The sequence below is a fragment of the Xyrauchen texanus genome, chromosome 1 (assembly GCF_025860055.1).
Source record: "Xyrauchen texanus isolate HMW12.3.18 chromosome 1, RBS_HiC_50CHRs, whole genome shotgun sequence".
Lineage (NCBI taxonomy): Eukaryota > Metazoa > Chordata > Actinopteri > Cypriniformes > Catostomidae > Xyrauchen > Xyrauchen texanus.
The window spans coordinates 47,290,109-47,309,555 of record NC_068276.1 but is presented as its reverse complement, the minus strand read 5'-3'; the positions used below and the strand labels follow the sequence as shown (position 1 = coordinate 47,309,555).

Here is a 19,447-nt window from a genome sequence, read left to right as displayed (position 1 = left end):
TAGGCCCTACTAAGTAGTGGGAGTTAGGATTGCCAAATTAGGGAGAAAGGGGTATTTAAAAAAAAAAAAAAGGTGTACTCTACTATAACGAGGGTCAATGGATTCTCAAACTCAGTTTATCAGTATTAATCTTTCCTAAAAACATTTACATTTGTCAACCCTAAAAGTCCTTGAAATGTAGCAAAACATGCACTAAAAACCCTTTCCCACAAAGAGACAACTCACTGTTGTAAATATTTTTTTTTATTTGAAGCAAGGTGCGCTAGTCCTGTTGACTTAGCTGCTGCCCTGTTTGGCAGCAATTCTCTTGTCTCTCTCCTCAGCGATGGTCAGGCGGATACCCTTTCCACGGGGCAGGGACACCCATGGCTTGTTGCCCTGATGACAGACACAATATTAGAAACTATATTACTGAATCGCACTACATTATAATTTTACAGTAAGAGGGTGTTAAGTTCTTATAAAAGTATGCACTTTCAAATTATCCAATCATACAGTTAAATTCCTCAATTTCCATTCCTGAGAGTTAGTCAATCATTGCTCTTTGACGCATTAATAATATACTTTCAAAACGTATGCAAAACAGTTATTTTACTTGTAATGCTTAAAGTATTCATTAAAGAGTAAAATGATCCATGAGGGATGGAGTTGGACAAAAAAATTAATATATCAGCCCAGAAGGACAAAATTACACCAGAATAAAAATATTAATAATTCTGCAAGCTGAAAAAGCCAATTATGTTACTGATTACAAACATTAAGTATTTAAAATTCATATTGTAAGTTTTAAAAAGTATAGCCACTCATTACACTTAATGGTAGTACATGCTTATCCACTAAAATAATGTTTGCATAGTATAAATGTACTTAAAATCGTGGTATGATGTTGTACGTGTGTTAGGGTTGGGCGATGTCCCCTAAATTGGCAGTTGACGATGTTGACAGTAAAACATCGCGATGGACGATGATATCGTCGGTGGGGCGGGGCGGATTATATAATTTCATATAATTTTCAAAAATTATATGAAAAATTATTTCGTTATTTTACTAACCCAACTAATGACTCGTCGGCGCTTTATCAGTAGGTTGCACGACACGTGAAGCATTTTTTTTTTAGCTTTTTACATAAATACCATTTTCCACTTAAAAACTATAATTTCGTTATTTTACTCACTGATGAGCAAAAGGTCGAGGCAGAAATGACCATGTACCTGCAGGAAATGGCCATTGATGGGGAAGAGGACCCGCTGACTTGGTGGAAAACGAACGACAAAAGGTTTCCGTTCATGGCAAGATTAGCACGGAAATATCTGTGCATATGTGCTACCAGTACTCCATCAGAGCGGGTCTTCAGCACAGCGGGTAGTGTAGTTACTCCAATCCGCAGCTTATTAAAACCAGATAAAGTGAATATGTTGGTATTTCTGGCCAGAAACATCGAAATTTAAACATGGTCTATGGTGAAAGATATTAGACTTCTTTACGCATTTTTCGCCATCCGTTGCGGAGCTATTCGATTTTGCATATCATTTTTTAAACGTTCATTTGTGTAGTTCATATGACCACTTTACAATATTTCAATAACAATTTATTTTGTAGCCTGTGCTGAAGTTAATTGTGCTGCTAATTATAAGTGAAATGTTAATGCCGAGTATCGGTCTGAGTGTTGTTCCCGTTTTCTTGTTTTATTTGTTGTTCTTCTATGTTTTAATAAATGTGTGTTATTCAAATTCACCTTGTTTCTTTTATTTGATTTGACATTATGGATTTATGGCCAAGGAAATTTTTCTTTAAAAGTATTAACCAGACAAAAGTTATTTGACGTTCGCTGGTCTGGGTTTATCTTAAACTGCCGCTTCAGTGTATACAAGAGCTATGTGACAATGAACAAGATTTTCTGAGACACTACAACTACTAATAATTAATTAATAAAGGCTATTTTCTTGTAGCCTACAACATAAAATATTTTAATCTAAATGTACAGTGTAAGACATGTAAAAAAAAGACAAGAAGCTAACAATGTCAAGGTCAATATTTGTGCAGCCTGCTTGACACGGTATTTTCACAGACTAACACGTCACGTCTCTGGCATATACCACAGTATTTAAAATAGCATATATGCATTAGTTATATTCTCAATTTAATTTACAGAGCAATCCCTGCAAAGTTTTTAGGTTAACTATAGAAGAGACTAGGATTAGTGAGTCACACTAGCAAGACTCGCAAAAGGGGGCGTGGCATCACGATGGTGGCTCTACATCGTGATGTTGGTCAGCCATCACGATGGACGATGATATCGTCCATCGGCACAACCCAAACGCGTGTAATCAAAATGATTGCGTCTCTCTATGACAATCAGTTTAACATGGATGTGCATGCTCAGTGAAGTTAAACAGAGACTCGTAGTAAAGAAACTGTTTTTGCATTCATAACATGTATACATTACAAAACATAGAAAATAGCAGTAAAATGTATGTTATGCACTGGAGAGAAACAAATCTTAAGCGCATGAAACAAAAGCCCTCTTTCAACACACCTGATGCAAGGTCATGTTTATCAGTTATCATGCTACACATTTTTCACCAGGCTGTAAAGGGATGTCACTGACAGCTATCTTGCCGCAAATATCCAAATAATCGATAATGAAATTCGTTGTTGATGATTTTAATTATTGATAATAATCAATTTTACCGATGAATTCAAACTTTAGTCTGTGTAGTCTCATGTGGTTTTGTGTTTGTCCTATGTTGATTTATGTAGCACCATGGTCCTGGAGGAACATTATCTTGTTTCGCTGTACTAACTGTATATGGTTAAACAATAAAAACAACCTGACGCAGCCCTACAGTTAACAGGCCCATAGTTGAGCATGGAAACAAATGAAAAACCCAAATCAACTGCTTGATACCCTAGAGAATGACTATCATTTGAAGAAAAATTACCTACTCGCAACATGTCACAAAGTAAACTTATCAAATTTTATGAATTTCAAAATCATCCACCGACTCACCTTGCCAACAACAAAAATGTTGGACAGCCTGGTGGCAAAGCTGTTGCCAGTGCTGTCTTTAACGTGCACTACATCAAAGGAGCCAGGATGCCTCTCTCTATTGGTGATCACCCCAATACGCCCCAAGTTAGCACCTCCAGTCACCATGCACAGGTTACCTGTGTATGCACAGAAAAATAGAAAACGATGACAATAATAAGCGACGTATCTGTTGTGGTAGTGTCTTGTTTGAAGTTTGTTTACACTCAGAATCAGTTGAAGACTGAGACTCCAGTCATATCAGTAGACTAATAAAAAACACTTTTCCAGTGTAAAAAAATAAATCGAATTACTGAAAACACCGTTTCGACTGTCCACTCACTAACCTGTGTCAAACTTGATGAAATCTGTAATTTTGCCTGTGTCCAAGTCAATACGGACAGTATCGTTGACCTTGATCAGAGGGTCAGGGTAACGGATGGTGCGTGCATCGTGGGTCACCAGATGTGGGATTCCCTTTGTGCCAATGATGAGTTTCTTCACCTTGCACAACTTGTACTAAAAGGGAAAATAGGGCATAAACATTAGCTCAAATACTTGTTCATAAATATCTATTACATGCAGAATGTTCAGCTGTCCCAACAAATGAAACCGATGTGCTTTAGTTAAACTTTTATTCCATAGCTGGGGTGTTAACGGTTCACTCATCTAAAGAGTTGGTTGGTTTCACTATACTGTATGGTTCACGATTCTTTAAACTAAGCCTGAATCAAGTTATTATATTTTAAAGACGTGTGAAACCGTTATTAAAAGTGCTTGTTCCATCAGTGATGCACTGGGATTAAAAATCAGCCTAGAAATGAGCAATGGTGACTGTGATGGCCCTAGGGTTGGCCGCACAAAAGTGGTAATGTAGACGCGTCTCTTACACGCACATTCACACATTTACGTGGAGGGTATGCGTTTATTAATCTATTGTTAATCTCTATATTTAACTTTCACTCTTTCTTTCTGTCCTCATTTAATTTGGTTCCAGTATAATGGTAGTTTACAATAACCACAGGAATCAATCTGTATTCTTTATTGCTTTAGGTTTGCCTATCTTTATTTACATCGTTACTGATTTGGAGTGCACACTAGTTAGTTTCGTTGTGTCTGTTATTTCTATTTGATTTTAAGTTTACCGGTGAGGAGTGGCGATGGTCTTCAGACAAGGATGGCAGAAGCAGCATACTGGGGTGATGAAAATTAGAGTCCGGGCAGGAACAAGGAATTTAAGCATTATTGGTTCCGTCCGGACATACCATTTGCTCAGATTGCATGGGGGGATGAAAAATGTATATCTTTATTAATTGACTTAAGTTCTATATTTATGGTATCTTTATAAAATTTGCTTTTCTTCAAGTTTGATTTCATAAATGTATTTGTTGATTTGATCATGATTTAAGTAGGGTTATTTGTTAAACGTAAAGTTACTTTGTTTTCCCTTCTTGTGTTGTAATGGGCCCATCCTTTCCTTTATAATCTGTTGCTTTGTTCATTACAGGGGACAGCTTTAGTTTGTTAGTGGTTTTCCGTTTGAATGTTGTTATCTTATTTTTTTGTTTGTGGATTTTGTTATGCTGTAAGAAATTTATGAGTTTGCAAGTCCTTTTTATTTGGGTTCAAATAAAAACCCATTTGTCCAGTTAAGAGCTTGTGTTCCTCGTTTCTGACCCTCGGTCCCTCACAGTGAGGCCAAATGGAAATATTAGCTAATAATTAGCTTTGCTGAAAATATGGAATAATGTTAGATACATATTCTTTACACACTCTCCCATATTACATTTAAAATCCTTAATATAAAATTAAAGCTTTCTAAAATAATAGTTTCCGATTAGCCTACATCTAAATATTTTCAAAAATACATATTTAATGTAGGTGTATGTTATCCAGTTAAATAAAGTCCCTACTTAAATGTACTGAGGAAATCCAACCAGGCATGAGATTTGACATAGCATACCATCATTATACATATTCACCATTATACAGTATCTCACAAAAGTACACCCCTCACATTTTTGTAAATATTTGATTGAACTTTTCATGTGACAACACTGAAGAAATGACACTTTGCTACAATGTAAAGTATTGAGTGTACAACTTGTATAACAGTGTAAGTTTGCTGTCCCATCAAAATAACTCAACACACAGCCATTAATGTCTAAACCGCTGGCAACAAATGTGAGTACACCCCTAAGTGAAAATGTCCAAATTGAAAATGTCCTGCACTGAACTAGTCATTTAATGTGAGCGACATGCTGCACTGTACACGCTTTTTTCTCCTAACTCAGAGACGAAGATATTATCTGCTTGTCATCCAAAGATTCAACCACTGTTTTCCACCGGCTGCTCATGGCCACGAGCCACGTGACGCAAAAGCTGCGCTCTGCACATTGTTAAAAAGCATTCAAATCTGCAGTTGGTAAATTATGATCTGATGGATGAACACGCACCTTGATTGGAATCGTTTATTTAATAACACTGCGTCAATTGTAATCAGACATGGCGGTGTTATGGATGTTATACACTGTTACACCCCCATCCATAGCACAAATACATGAAATAAGAGTTTAACACAAGAATAATTAATCCCACCTTGGCCTCCTCATTTGTGATGCGATGAACAGTGAAGCGTCCCTTGACATCATAGATGAGCCTGAAGTTCTCTCCAGTCTTCTCAATGCTGATCACATCTGAAGGAATCACAACAGAACATGTTTTTATTAATACATAACCATCAGCTACTGAACTAATCTCATGTTTTAGACCACATATTCCTAAATAGCTCTCTGCATCACCAGATCTTAAAAATAAGTCTCAGAATAATATCCTGTTGACACTTGCTAGGAAAGTATGGGTACGGAGTAAAAACACTGTGTGGAAGAGTGTTGCAACACAAGTGTTGGGATTGGTCACTCAATGTGATGTTTGTGGTCCAAACATCTGATAAGCAATAGCTCACACACTTGATTGAGTGCCAATACAGAATATTAATACATTGCATTAAACTAAATATGAAATCAGCAGCCAACTGAATGACTGATACAATTGTTTATAAAAACAAAAACAATTAATTGAGTCCCAATGAATCACCTCATACATACAAGCTGAGAGTCTGTAGCTGTATAACAAATCTCACAGTTCTATCACATTTAGAAAAATATGGCCATACAGAGTCATTACATTTGTAAGTGCCAAATCAGACATGGTCTGCTAGAAAAAACAAATGAGATCCATAGATTAAAACCTATTGGGTTTTCAGATCGTATACTGTACATCTAACCTGTACTTCAGCCCAATGGCCAATCAATGAGATGAATTGGTCACATGAGAACAATTTTGTTATATGCCAATGTCAAAACTGAAGTCAAGTGCATCAGATCCCGGTCGGTTTCTAATAGGAATTTTGTTCATTTGGTCTACTCAAGTACTGGGAAAACTGCAACGGAATGCCACTTTATGCTGGACTTAAAACTAGAGACGCACCGATCCGATACCTGGATCAGTATCGGCTCTGATACTGAAGCTTTTAGACAGATCAGGTATTGGTCCGACGAGCCCGATCCAAGTCCAATACTATGTGTTAGGCAAATTAGTTACTGTCAAGTTCCAAAAATGGCATAAAAGAACCATTAAAGCAGTTCATATGACTCATGCATGTTATTCAAAGCCAATTGAAGATGTGCAATAGCTCTGTGAATCACAAAAGGCTGCGTTTAATATTTATATTGTATGCGTAGCTCCAGCGCATTAGTGAATGGCGCTGCTCTGTTTACACACACGCGCGCAAACGCAGCTATTTTTAGCCTTCAAGCGGTTGCCAATATTTGAACGCTACTCAAGAACAGCATCTCAGATATAGATGCTCAATAGTTCACTTATATGCATTTAGAAAGGCACTGGAGGTGCATTTTACCACAATTTGAATAAGCAAATTAAACTACAGTGAACTTGCCAAAACACAGACACATTCAAGACTTCCTGGAGAGTTTAGAATGTCAAAATAAAACCGTGAGGGTTTAACTGTGTACAATTTAAATATATTACTGTTGTATTTAAAATTAAGTTAATAATTTTAATAATTCATTATTACTATTACTGTCATCAATATTTGTTTACAATTTATAACGCTATTTAAATTGGACTTATGTCTTACAACTAAATAAAAATATATTAAAAAAAGATCTGAAAAAGCGCAAAAACACTGGTTTCTTTTCTACTTAAGACTGGAATTTGTAAATCTTGCTGCTACATTATCCAGTATACTAGTTAATAATAAAGTGTTCATTAATAAGCTATACATTTCAATTGAAATAATGTGTAGTTAAAGGTTTGCGTTTCTTTACATATTAAAAAGTACTCACAATTAGTTCCACACAATACAGATATTCTAAACTGGTTATGCAAAAAAAACACTGGAATCGGAAGATACTGTGGTTTTCGGTCTCTGAAGATAAAAAATGGTTTCATGCATTAAAACTTGTGCAGAAATCTTCATCTCTGATTTTGCTGAGATGCAGGCCTTTCACGCAAACATGTCGGCACCCACAGAGATTTAGTCAATGATAAACATTCACTTTTGTTAAAAACATATACATGAATGAATCAGTGTCTACATTATAAGAAAATAAAACTTGTTTGGCAAATGTTACTCGAGCATATCCATACTTTCTAAAGCATAAGATTACAACAAATGTGTTCTATAAACAGCTGCAATTGTGGTTCAAAAACATAAAATAAAGTTGAAGAGCAGCAAAGTTGCTTAGGCAAATCAGCATTATGAATATTGAGCACAGAGCTCTAATATTTTATGGTAAAGGAATCCTGCAATAGCACATTTCTAGACAGTTCTGATGCATCATCACATTTTGTTTTATCATTGCGTACCATACATTGTGTCAAGTTAAAAAATACAATACAATGAAGAAAGAGATCGATAAACCCACAGAACATGGGATGACTCCAGGACAAATCCAATGCAGGGTTTTTCCTCCATAGAGAATTATGAGCCTGACTCATATTCAAATTTTGTGCCTCCTCTGACTGTCGACGAAACTCAGGCAGGCAGTCATGTGCACAGATAGACCCCAAGTGGTGCTCAAGCTTTCACTAGACATGTGCCCCTTTTGCAAGTAATTTCTTATTTTTTAATTGATTTTAGTTATTTAAATTTGGCCCTTGGCATCAATTCTCGTGCCCGACACCTGCATTTAAGTTGTAATTCTGCGATACGGGACATCAACCTGCTAGTTTTAAAGTTAGCAACAGCGATAGCAGTATCATGTTCACACGACTTTCGATTGTAAAAAGAATGTGCTGTGCACAAAGCCACACCGTGGTCAATAAACGAGGTGCAGACGTTCCTCTCATTAGCGATGAACGAAACCATGTGAAATTAAACAGTCCACGATGGAGGATGGTACATTTTGATACGTTAACTATAGTCTGCTTGAAAGCTTCACTTTATTTAGTTGACCAGCTACTGGAAAGCTTGGTTTTAAAATAACCAGGCCAATTTAACGGTTACACTTGTGTAGAATCACCATGCAACAACTGCTTTATGCAGCACAATGAGCTAGTAGATAAATGCTCTAAACTGCAGTGGAAAAGAAAGCTCAGAAAAGTAAAGCGAGCAGAGTCGAACCGTAAAGTGCAGTGGAAGTGCCATAAGACATCATTTGAAACTATAAACGGTTTACTTTTATTACAGTACACTCACAAAAACAGCAAAACGTTGTGGTTTTGTAAAATAAAGAAATCATACAGGATGCGCTTTCTGCCGAATTGGTCTCCATGAACTTCTGTCTGGAGTGCGTCATAATGAACCGAAACTCAGCATATACTTGCCTCTCAGACATGAGAAATGTGTCTATAGAAAGCATGAATTGTCTACTTTTAAATGAACCAATTTAAATTGAATACAAATATTCTCTGATTGTGTAATCCATATGAAACCAACAAGAGGTACAGTCTTTCCCGTTTGAGCTCATTATCGTTTTTGGAAGACAAGCTGTTATGTTGCATTTAATTAATGTTGAACAGGTCCTCTTTTTTTAATTAAATATGCTACAAGTTGATAATTGTAATTTTCTTCAATAATTTAATTATTAGAACACCTAAAATATGTTGCTTGTGTTTGCATCAGCCAGTGGAAGGCATGGTACAAGTATGTGTGCACATGATCAGGATGGTCCCACCTCTGCCTCATTTTGAGCGAGGTAAAACCCTGCAATGTAGAATTAGGAATTTAGGGTGCTCTCACACTAGCACTTTTAGTGTAAACCTGTTAGAATGACGTCAAAGTTCTGTTCATTTGGATGATCGTTTTAACTCCTGTACGGTTCGCTGCTGATATGCAATCATACAAAATGGCAGCAGTGAACCGCTTGTGATATAATCTGTGTCCTTGCAGGCTCCCAATCGCAATTACAACGCGTATGTAATGTGCAATATGGTGTAATGTTTTTCTCAAATTAGCTTGTCTCCAAAAAAATAACCTTCAGAGAGCAGCTTACATTCTTTACATCTCTTGCAACACATCTGCAGGCTCACAGCAGACAAATTCATCACATCACATTCAATGAATACATGGCAGACAAACACAAGTGTTGTTTTGTGCATGTAAAGATTTGGTGGTAAATCCAAAGACATGAACACTTTAATAAAACTTGTCTCGAGTTGTTACCTTGTTACAGTGGTAAACAGCTGCCATTGTCAGTGATAATTTGGCTACACCACCTGTTCTTAATGCAAGACTTAACTAGTAGGTCATAAGCTCTCCGTAAGGTAATGCGTAGTTGCATAATATGATGTTTAATAAGCAATCTTCAAATTTGTACACATAAGTGTTAATAAGCCGTGAATTTCAGTTTGGTAGATGTTCAAACCTTGTTTGCTCACTTAAATGTCAACTGTAATATATTATATCCCCATTGAAATACGATTCGCAATAAAACAAGTTTTCATATATTGGCCAATGTATGCGACAATATTTAATAACTATCATAAATGAATAATTACTAATACAACAGGCTGGAAAAATAGACATATATTAATATCTATTATGTTGAAATTTGACACTGGGCAGGGTAGGCTACACAGGAAATTGCACCGTTAGTTCGGTTTCATGCTGAAGTAATCAAAATAGTCTCTATATTTAGATAAAAAAAAATATACATTTACATTTATGCATTTGGCAGACGCTTTTATCCAAAGCGACTTACAGTGCACTTATTACAGGGACAATCTCCCCAGAGCAACCCGGAGTTAAGTGTCGTGCTCAAGGACAGAATGGTGGTGGCTGTGGGGATCAAACCAGCAACCTTCTGATTAACAGTTATGAGCTTTAGCCCACTATGCCACCACCACTCAATATAAGCTTATTTTCCAACTGAAGACAAAATGATAAACCATAGGTGCAATTAAACTTAATGTGACATTTTTGGTTATTGATTAATTTTCATTGTCAAAATTATTATTATTCCTTATTTTATTGTAATTTTTTGCATTATATTTAATCAATTGTATTATGGTATCTTAATATGGTATAAAGAATAATTTTTATAAATTCCTTCCCAGCCTTTTAAATTAGTTGGATGATTGTATTAGGCTAATAGTTCAATTTCAGTTTAACTTTAATGAGGGGAACACACACACTCATGAGGGCAAAAGATGAAAGCAGAGAAAGAGTGCATGTTTCCGGACTCTACAGGTGCTACTATTGTTGGTGCCGTTAAATCAGGAGATATTTAATAAAGATGCCTGAATTACACATCTTGTAACTTGCGTTATTACGCAGATGCCTATGCCCGACAGGGACTGCAGGCATGAATGATAAGGACCGTTTCACAGCTCGCACCATTTTCCCTTTGCACGTGTGAAACTCAACATTAACGGTTCACAAATTTACAATTTCACCATACCTCTCCCACTGCATCGTTCTTAACTGCTGAATCAAGTTTCCTGTCTTACAACAATATGCAGTACTCCTCACACTCCACGATGCCATGACAGCGCTGCTGAAGCCTTAAGAGCCGCGTGTCTTTTGCGCCACAATCGGCCGAAACACTGATCGGTAGCCAATCGATCTGAGCATCGGTTCGGACCCACATTATATGATGGAAACACAGTGATTGAATTAAATTACGCCCTTGTCAGCCGTGTATTTATAACTATTACATTGTCGCCAAAAACGCTAAATCTAGAACAAATGCATGTTGGAGGGGTTTACTTCAGAGCAAATGCATTGTTCAACTAAAAAGAGAAGGAGAGTGTTTACCAGTTTATTCTGTTACCGTGATATAAAATTACTTGTACAAATGGAGTCAAATTTTTCACATTGGCAATCACTAATACCAATCTGTCAGTTCTTATTTATTCATGCATAAATTACTATAAAAATGAATGCAGAAAAATGAACCAATCCTCACCCATGAAGCCAGCGGGGTAGGTGATATCAGTGCGGACCTTGCCATCGATCTTGATGAACCTCTGCATGCAGATCTTCTTGACCTCATCTCCAGTCAGGGCGTACTTGAGACGGTTCCTCAGGAAGATTATGAGGGGCAAACACTCCCTCAACTTGTGGGGACCGGTGGAAGGACGAGGAGCCTAGACACATACACAAAGGGCAAAAATGTCATAAAAGAATAAACCTTACATTTTATGCATGCCTAAAACCTTGCTACTACAGAGACCAAGATCATCTTAAGGGCAAGTTATAATATTCCCAATTGTGTCCAAGCAGGATATATATAAAATTATACTTACAAATACACCAGTGAGTTTGTCCAGCATCCAATGTTTAGGAGCTGCGACACGCTTCAGATGCTTCTTTGGTCCTCTGGCCTAGACAAAAACAGTACCAATTTAGTAAGACTATAAAGACTTAACATCGTTAGGGTTAGTTCAGGCATTACTGAAACGAGTTACCACACGCACGCACAGTCCTGCACTCTACTGGTGAACACGAGCAGACGAGGCCTTCCGTTTCCTTTCTATTTAGAACGTAAAATCTGCAGCGCCACATTTGATACACATATATTAAAAACAAGGTACTGCCACTACAAACCCAGTTTATACCACTCTGAAAAAAGAGAGTCCTTTTTACCGCTTATGTGAGACAGAGACTGGTGCGCTCTTGCTGTTCACATTTTAAACATTACATCAACTCTTTTTCACGACAATTTGTGTGCTATTCATGTTAGATGGTGTGTAAGAATGCTATTTGGAACAGAAATAGGACATATTGCTCTTGTAAATCCTTGATGATTGTGGATTATTTTGGGTGGGAATCGTGAATCAAACGTACTCACCATGTTGAAGTCTGCGGAAAAGAACCTTTCACTTCCTGTCAGAGGAAGATAAACTGAACTACCGGTGCCGAAAGAGGACAGGCGATCCTTTCTTTATCACACATATGAGCGTCTGCATTCTAGTGGTGAGGTGTATAATTACAGCCTGATTCAGACATGATACCTGGGCATCCTTTACATATTTTCTTTCTTTTCACACATTGAATGTCTCGATCATTTTAAGAATGTATATAGTATATATACACATGTAATTATGCATTTAATGTATAACTAGAATATGAATTAGATTATAATCAATATTTATAGGCATGTTAATAGCCTGTAATATAAAGAGTTTTAAAAATAAGAAAACGATTATAATGAAAACATATTTAAAATTTAGGTATTTTAATTTGAAAGTATTAATCGGACAAACTTGGAAATGTCATGCTGGGGAAACAGAGCTGCTCTGTTTTTGGAGGGAGATAAAGACGGATTGTCCTCTGTTTGTCAGCCAAATCGATTAAAATGCTTGGACTCTGTGGCCTGTTTGAGTCTTGGATGTAATAAATAAATAAACTGTCACACATACATTTCTGCATATACATGGTGAAATTATTTATTTTTCACATATCCCAGCTAAGCTGGGGTCAGAGTGCAGGGTCAGCCATGATATGGTGCCCCTGGAGCAGATAGTTCAAGGGCCTTGCTCAAGGGCCCAACAGTGGTGTCTTGGTGGTGTTGGGGCTTGAACCCCTGACCTTCTGGTCAGTAACCCAGAGCCTTAACTGCTGAGCCACCACTGCTCCATATCATCTTTTTTATGGATTGGTAGGTATACGATGGGGCTAAAGGCTCGCCTTAAGGAAAATTTGCTTATTTTCTGGTCACAAAGTGTAGCAAGATTGAAAAAATGCATGCATTTTTATTGAATATTTATGAAGAAACATAATTTGTGTTAAAATAAATAATAACAGAAGATTGTTTTGATTCAAATTCAGTTTAAAATATTTTTTGAGACAGCAAGATGCTTTTTTGAGTAACAAATTAAGATCATGCTCATTCAAAATAACTACTTCAGAAAAGGGTGCTCCATTTCCTGTTCATTTCAATCACATTTGGCATTTCATGAGTACAGCTCAAGTATTCTATAAACAAATTCAATATAAACAGTCAATATGAACCCACTTTTCATAAAGAATCTATGAAAAACTGTTTAATGCGGGCTTATAGCCTCTGCAACAGGGGGCTTTTTACTCAAATATCTGTTCACTTCTTGTACAGTTATTGAAAAAACAAATCACCTTGAACAAAGTTGACAGAGACAAATATGCATTTTGTATGAAAACTGTCATTAGCAACATTTTAAAAATGATTAAATATTACATCAAATTACCTAAAAATAAAAATTGTAGACAGTGAAGGCAATGAACCCATAGATCATGAATATTTTGCAGTGGTGACCGGTGTTAAGGAAAGTACTGTGGTCATTGTTTTGGAAATTCAAATCAAATGTGCCTTTAGCAGGGCCGTAGCAAGGTAATCTGGGCTCCCTGACTGTACATTGCTCTGGGCCCCTTTCCTATTAAAACATACAGTTTAGAATTTGTTGTGGGGCCTCCTGGACCATTGGGCCCCTAGAATCGCTACCACCTTTCACCCCTCTAGCTACGGCCCTGGCCTTTAGCCAATGTACCTTATGTTATTTAATTAATGAATTCCCTTCACTGATCCATATACATTCCTTCATTCTAAATACGCATACCATACTCATTTTATGTAAATAATAAAAAGATTAATTGCTACAAATGTCATTTATTGATCTTAAAGGCAATATGTAATATAATATATACATTAACTGATCAGCTTGCCGTGTAAGGCGCCTTACTTTCCATTCTCGTCCCTGTTGCGTGTCCTCAACCTGGCAACATGTGTTAACTTCGAATCTGGGGAGACAGCTCTCTCCAATAATTTTGAATTTGGACTACAGTACCCATTTTAAACGCTTGATGTCAATGTTACATATTGCTCCTTTAAGAGTGTTTCTACATTTATAGGTACTTTGTAAGTGCACACAATGGCTGCTATCTTTTAACTTTCAGTTTTTGGTCATTCTGATTCATTTTGGGCTGAATTTATCGAGTTGAACACCAGGTGACAGTATTAACCAGTTAGACATTTTTTACTCATAAGGACTCAAAAGAAATGTGTATTGTATTTCCGAGATTGGCTTTAACAGCATTTTGTATTAACTATAGTAAAAACAGCAAACATTTAAATTCGATTTTGAGATCATTTGTCACCAATTTGCATACCTTTGTATGAAATATATGCACATGAAATATGTAGTTTTGTATTCAGAATTTTTTTGTTTTTGTTTTATTTGAATAAAGTTAATGTATAGATTTAACATTTGTTTCTTAATTATTTCACCTTAAAAGAGAGTTTTATTAGTTGAGTTGTTGCACTCAAGATTCTCCATTCGGTGCCATGTAAATATCACTAAATGTGAATCAATTTATTGTTTTTATGGGAAAGAAAATGGCAAAGAGTTATGCTTTGTTACTTTATTTTTCTCACATTCAGAGAAAAAAATAGAAAAGTACACATTTAAATAGGTAATACCATCTCTTATGTAGAAAAATAATTGAATAAAAGAAAAGTGCTAAACGAAAAGTCTTTGATTACACTTTAGTAAGTCACAAAGATTGTAAAGTAGAACAACAGATAGAAAATATCTCTCCTCTTTCCATGCATATTCCAAATGTGTTTTAAGCATGTAAGATGTCTAACATATTTGTGGATTTTGGACAAGGCCTGCTTAAATCTACATTACAATTAACCCTTTTTTTCATACAGTCTACAATACACTGAAAATAAACAGAACAATGTAAATGGATGACCATATTGTCAAACATATTTGTGGATTTTGGACACAGGCTGCTTAAATCTACATTACAATTAACCTTTTTTTTTCATACAGCTTACAAGACATTGAAAATAAACAGTAAAATGTAAATGGTCATGGATGACTATGTTGTAATTTTTCCAGAGTTGCTCTACATAAGTGCATGGTCCTATCATTGGAAACAAAAAATGTACTTAAAAAATAAGGCTATCAGTCCATGCAGGCTGACTGTGGAGTAAACAGACACGTCTCTCATTAATATATTTAACCATGGAAAATGTTCGGCTAGGTCGAGTTCCTCTGGGACCAATGATGCTTGCATTGACATGGTTTCTCGAGAGAATCTCTCGAATGATAACACCAGTTTCATTATCGCCTTCCATTACACACAAGTAACACCATCTGTGTAGCTCGGGGCTTGAAGTCAAACTGGCTTAAACCTTTGCTCTCTACAAAGCATCTTTTTAAATGCCTCTTCCTCAAGCCTTATGCTGAAATGATTGTAAAGATTAGAGGGACATCTAAAAAAGACAAGTTTAATTCTATATCACTTAGCATGATATGGATTTTATAAAGTAGTGTGAGAGGGCTCGGGACAGACAGATAAGTGGGGGAGAAAGTCTTAAGGCTGGCCATGTGACCTTTTTGGTGTGTGTGGGTAGTCCTCTGTTTTAGTCCTCTGTTTAAGTCTGATGACTCCTGAGAAAAATTCTTCCTCCAGTTAGAGTAGACTATAAAGTCTCACTTTTAAAAGAAGTCTATAGTTTTTCCAAGTTTCAGTTTCAAAAGAGCAAACTTACAGGAGTGTAAGCTTCAGTTCAAATCTGACACTTAAGCATTCTTTTCTTAGGCAAATTTGATTGCCATTCATTGGACACTTTCATTTTGAGAAGGAAGACATGAGCCGAGATACATCTGGGGCTATCCGAGAGGTTCAGCAGCCAGCCGGTACATCTGTGATGAAATCGAACTCATTCTGACCCAGCCATAGCTCTGGAAGCTCATTAGCACGGTCCAAACCCAGCTCCACCACCAGCGACATCAGAACTTCTTCATCGACTGGATCAGAATCGATGATCCCAGTTGCCTGTGCTGCCCCAGGGGTTGTAATCTGTCCTGGGCCCAGCACGGTGGTTGCATACCCTCGGCTGGGTCCATTGGTAGCGGTAGAGGATACAGCCAGGTTCTGATAGTGGCTGTTGAGTTTCTGGAGCTGCATGGAGGCTATGAGGTGCTGGCCAGACTGTAGGCAGAAAGGCTGGGACTTCCCTAACACAGGAGAGTTTGGGTGGATGGCAGCATTTGGGAACTGAGGGCTAGTCTTGCCTGAACCAGAGTAGTGCAGGAGTGAAACAGAGTCACGGTCCTTCATGGTGGAGCTAGAAAGCAGCAAGCTCATGACCTGGAAAGACCTGAAGGAAAGAAAGGAGAAGAATTAAGATCTGCAATTTAGAAATAAGTGGTAATGTCTTAAGGCTTGAAAATGAGTGCATAGATTCATAATGGCCAACACACTTGGAAAGTACCTTCAGAGTTATGGAGGCCAGCAATAACTAAGATCACAAGACATGAGTTTATCAATGGCTCAGTAATGAAGCAAGTCATATGACTGGACAAGAACACAATCTGTTGAGATGAGCATAATCCTTCAGAAGTGGAGTTAAATATGGATTATGGGACACTTTCCTGTGACTCCACATCCTCACATGCAAGCAGGCACATGCACACGTGCACACATGGAGAGGAAAAGAATAATGAGGCTGTATTTTGAGGCACTTAATCATATGTGCTTCTCTCCTCAATCCCCACTTAAGCCCTTTTTATTTGTGAAAAGCACAATTGCTGGAGGCTGGCATGCAGCTGCAATGGACCTACATTAATGAGCAATACATAGGCTCATCTCTGTGCCCCTCTTCAGGCAATGGCAGCTGTAGGGCATTCAGATTGAGATCTTTGTGTTGGCTCATTGTGTTCATTAATCATGGACTTGAAGCAGTCACATACAACATGGTTTAGCTTACAACTTATTTAGACAAATGTTAAACTTAATTTTGCAGTTATGTGCAAAGCCTAAATTCAATATTGGAGTCATATTTGATCATTAGAAAATGAGAATACTCAAGTTTCATTAAAATAATTGCACTGTAAAAAATGTCTGTAATTTTAACAGTAAAATACTGTAAAAATGCTACAGAAATAAAATGTTAATTGATTAACGAATATTAACTGTAAAATATACAGTAAAATATTTTAATATATTTTAAAAGACAATACAGTTTTACAATAACATTTTGTAAAAAATTAAATTTAGATGTAAAAAGTAAGATTTTCCTGTATAATTAATGGTAAAAATGTACATTATGTTTAACAAGAGAGTACATGTAATTTTACAGTAAATTACTGTTATAATTACAGTACAAAAATGTAATCGGGCGTTCCCAGAATTCCCTGCATGACTCACTACATTTCATTATATTTTATGGGAATAGTTGTTTCTTCTTATAATTAATATCATTTACGTACATCGGGGTGGTCTGTTTTATATTTTATGTAGTTTAGTTAATGTTTACTGCATTATTTATATCTCACATGTGTTACCCTGATGGTGTTTAGTGTTACTGTACTTCTACATGTTTATTGTTCATTGCTCCTGAAAGAGCCACTTTTGATGAACTTCATGTCATCATGTGCCCTTCTGTAGGTACTACAGTGATTAACAATACATTATAAAGTAAAAAGCTGATTTTTATAGTTTCAGAAGGCTAATATCAAGTTTATTATTTTTTTACTGTAAATTTGCAGATTTTTTTTTTTTTTTTTTTACAGTGGCAGTGGGTAAATTACAACCATTGTAAACTATAAAATGTACAGGTTGTTCTGTAAAGTTGTTTACATTTTTATTTTTACAGTGTATTTAGTTTCAGGTAAAGTAAAGAGGTCTATTATTATGATAAGTCATGTGAGAAAGAATAATAAAAAGATGTAGAAAATAATACGTTTATTATTAAAAATAAAAAAATAAACTGGCAGCTGTGGATGCCAGAATAATTATGTACAAATACAGTAAAAATGTAAACAACTTTACAGAACAACCTGTAAATTATCAGTTTAAAACTGTTGCAATTTACATAAACATGCTGGCATTGTAAAAACAAAAAGATATGTTACATTTACAGTAAACAATGTCAGAAACTTGATATTAACCTTCAGAAACTGTAAAAATCTGCTTTTCACTTTATAATGTTGTTAATCACTGTAGTAATTACAAAGACATGAAGTTCATCAATAGTGTCCCATCCAGCAATGACCAATAAACATTCACACAAACACATAACACCATCAGTGTAACACATGTGAAATTCTAATTATTCTAATATCCATTATTCATTAACTAAAATACATAAACTATAACACAGAACACCCCAAAGTGCATAAGTTATATTAAAAATAAAACATAACTATTCCCATAAAATATAATGAAATGTAATGGGCCACACAGGGAATTCTGGGAATTTTAACAATAATTTACTGTAAAAAAAGTAAATAATTTTTTTTTTACATTAATTTTTACAGCAGTTTATTGTAAAAACTACTGTATTGTCTTTTACAATATATTACATTATTTTACTGTATATTTTACAATTAATACTTGTTAATGAATTAACTTTTTTTAAGATTACAGACATTTTTCATAGTGTACACTGACAACTGCTCACTTCTCTCTACCAATGGTGCCAGTTAAACAGTCAATTATGGCACACACAAGATCAAACATCAGACGGTGACATTCACAACTGATTTAAATACAGGTTTGACTACAATCACTGAATTAAAGAGGAAACGGATAGAATAGGTTGCATAATAATGATCCATATTTAGTAGGTCTATGCATGAGTGGACTGCACGACGTGAAATGTGGATCTCATTGTGATCAAACTGTGGATAAAATATCAATTAAAATACTAGCCAACTTTTCATTGAAAGTTTTTGACTTTCTTTCAGAAGATTATTATTCAATGTTCATCAATTATTTTGTTTTTGTTTTTTTTAAACACTGCAATATGAAGAAAAAATAGTTCAAAGGAAAATAGAAAATAAATTAAACAGGCTCTACTTAAAACTGTAATTTAAGATATATTTATTTAATGAATGCGGAACTCAATGTGTCTTTAATGTGTACTTTGGAGGAAAATATAAATTAAAATAGTAGCTTAC

General features: G+C 35.9%; 2 protein-coding genes across 2 annotated transcripts in view; both read right to left on the bottom strand.

The window, feature by feature from the left end:
* Positions 1 to 227: 227 nt before the first annotated feature.
* On the bottom strand, positions 228 to 16,604 carry LOC127645510 (40S ribosomal protein S4-like). Its single transcript, XM_052129157.1, has 7 exons — positions 16,185 to 16,604; positions 11,801 to 11,878; positions 11,461 to 11,641; positions 5,627 to 5,724; positions 3,376 to 3,547; positions 3,011 to 3,168; positions 228 to 378 (listed from the first exon to the last, which is right to left on the bottom strand). Exons 1-7 carry the CDS (start codon positions 16,602 to 16,604, stop codon positions 277 to 279), a joined length of 1,209 nt encoding a protein of 402 aa, XP_051985117.1. The 3' UTR covers positions 228 to 276.
* Positions 16,459 to 19,447, bottom strand: part of LOC127649660 (histone deacetylase 8) — a 36,772-nt gene continuing 33,783 nt past the window's right edge. Inside the window, exon 11 of the mRNA XM_052134912.1 lies at positions 16,459 to 16,644. Within this exon, the coding sequence (XP_051990872.1) occupies positions 16,628 to 16,644 (17 nt within the window). The 3' untranslated portion in view covers positions 16,459 to 16,627. The remainder of the gene's footprint in view (positions 16,645 to 19,447) is intronic.

What these genes read in the sequence shown, in the direction of transcription:
- LOC127645510 (XM_052129157.1), bottom strand. Translation starts at nt 16,604, where the DNA reads ATGAAGGACCGTGACTCTGTTTCACTCCTGCACTACTCTGGTTCAGGC. An exon ending in TCACAAATGAGGAGGCCAAG is followed by an intron (nt 3,548 to 5,626) that starts GTGGGATTAATT and finishes TTTCCCTTTTAG; the next exon opens with TACAAGTTGTGCAAGGTGAA. An exon ending in ACATTTTTGTTGTTGGCAAG is followed by an intron (nt 379 to 3,010) that starts GTGAGTCGGTGG and finishes GTCTGTCATCAG; the next exon opens with GGCAACAAGCCATGGGTGTC.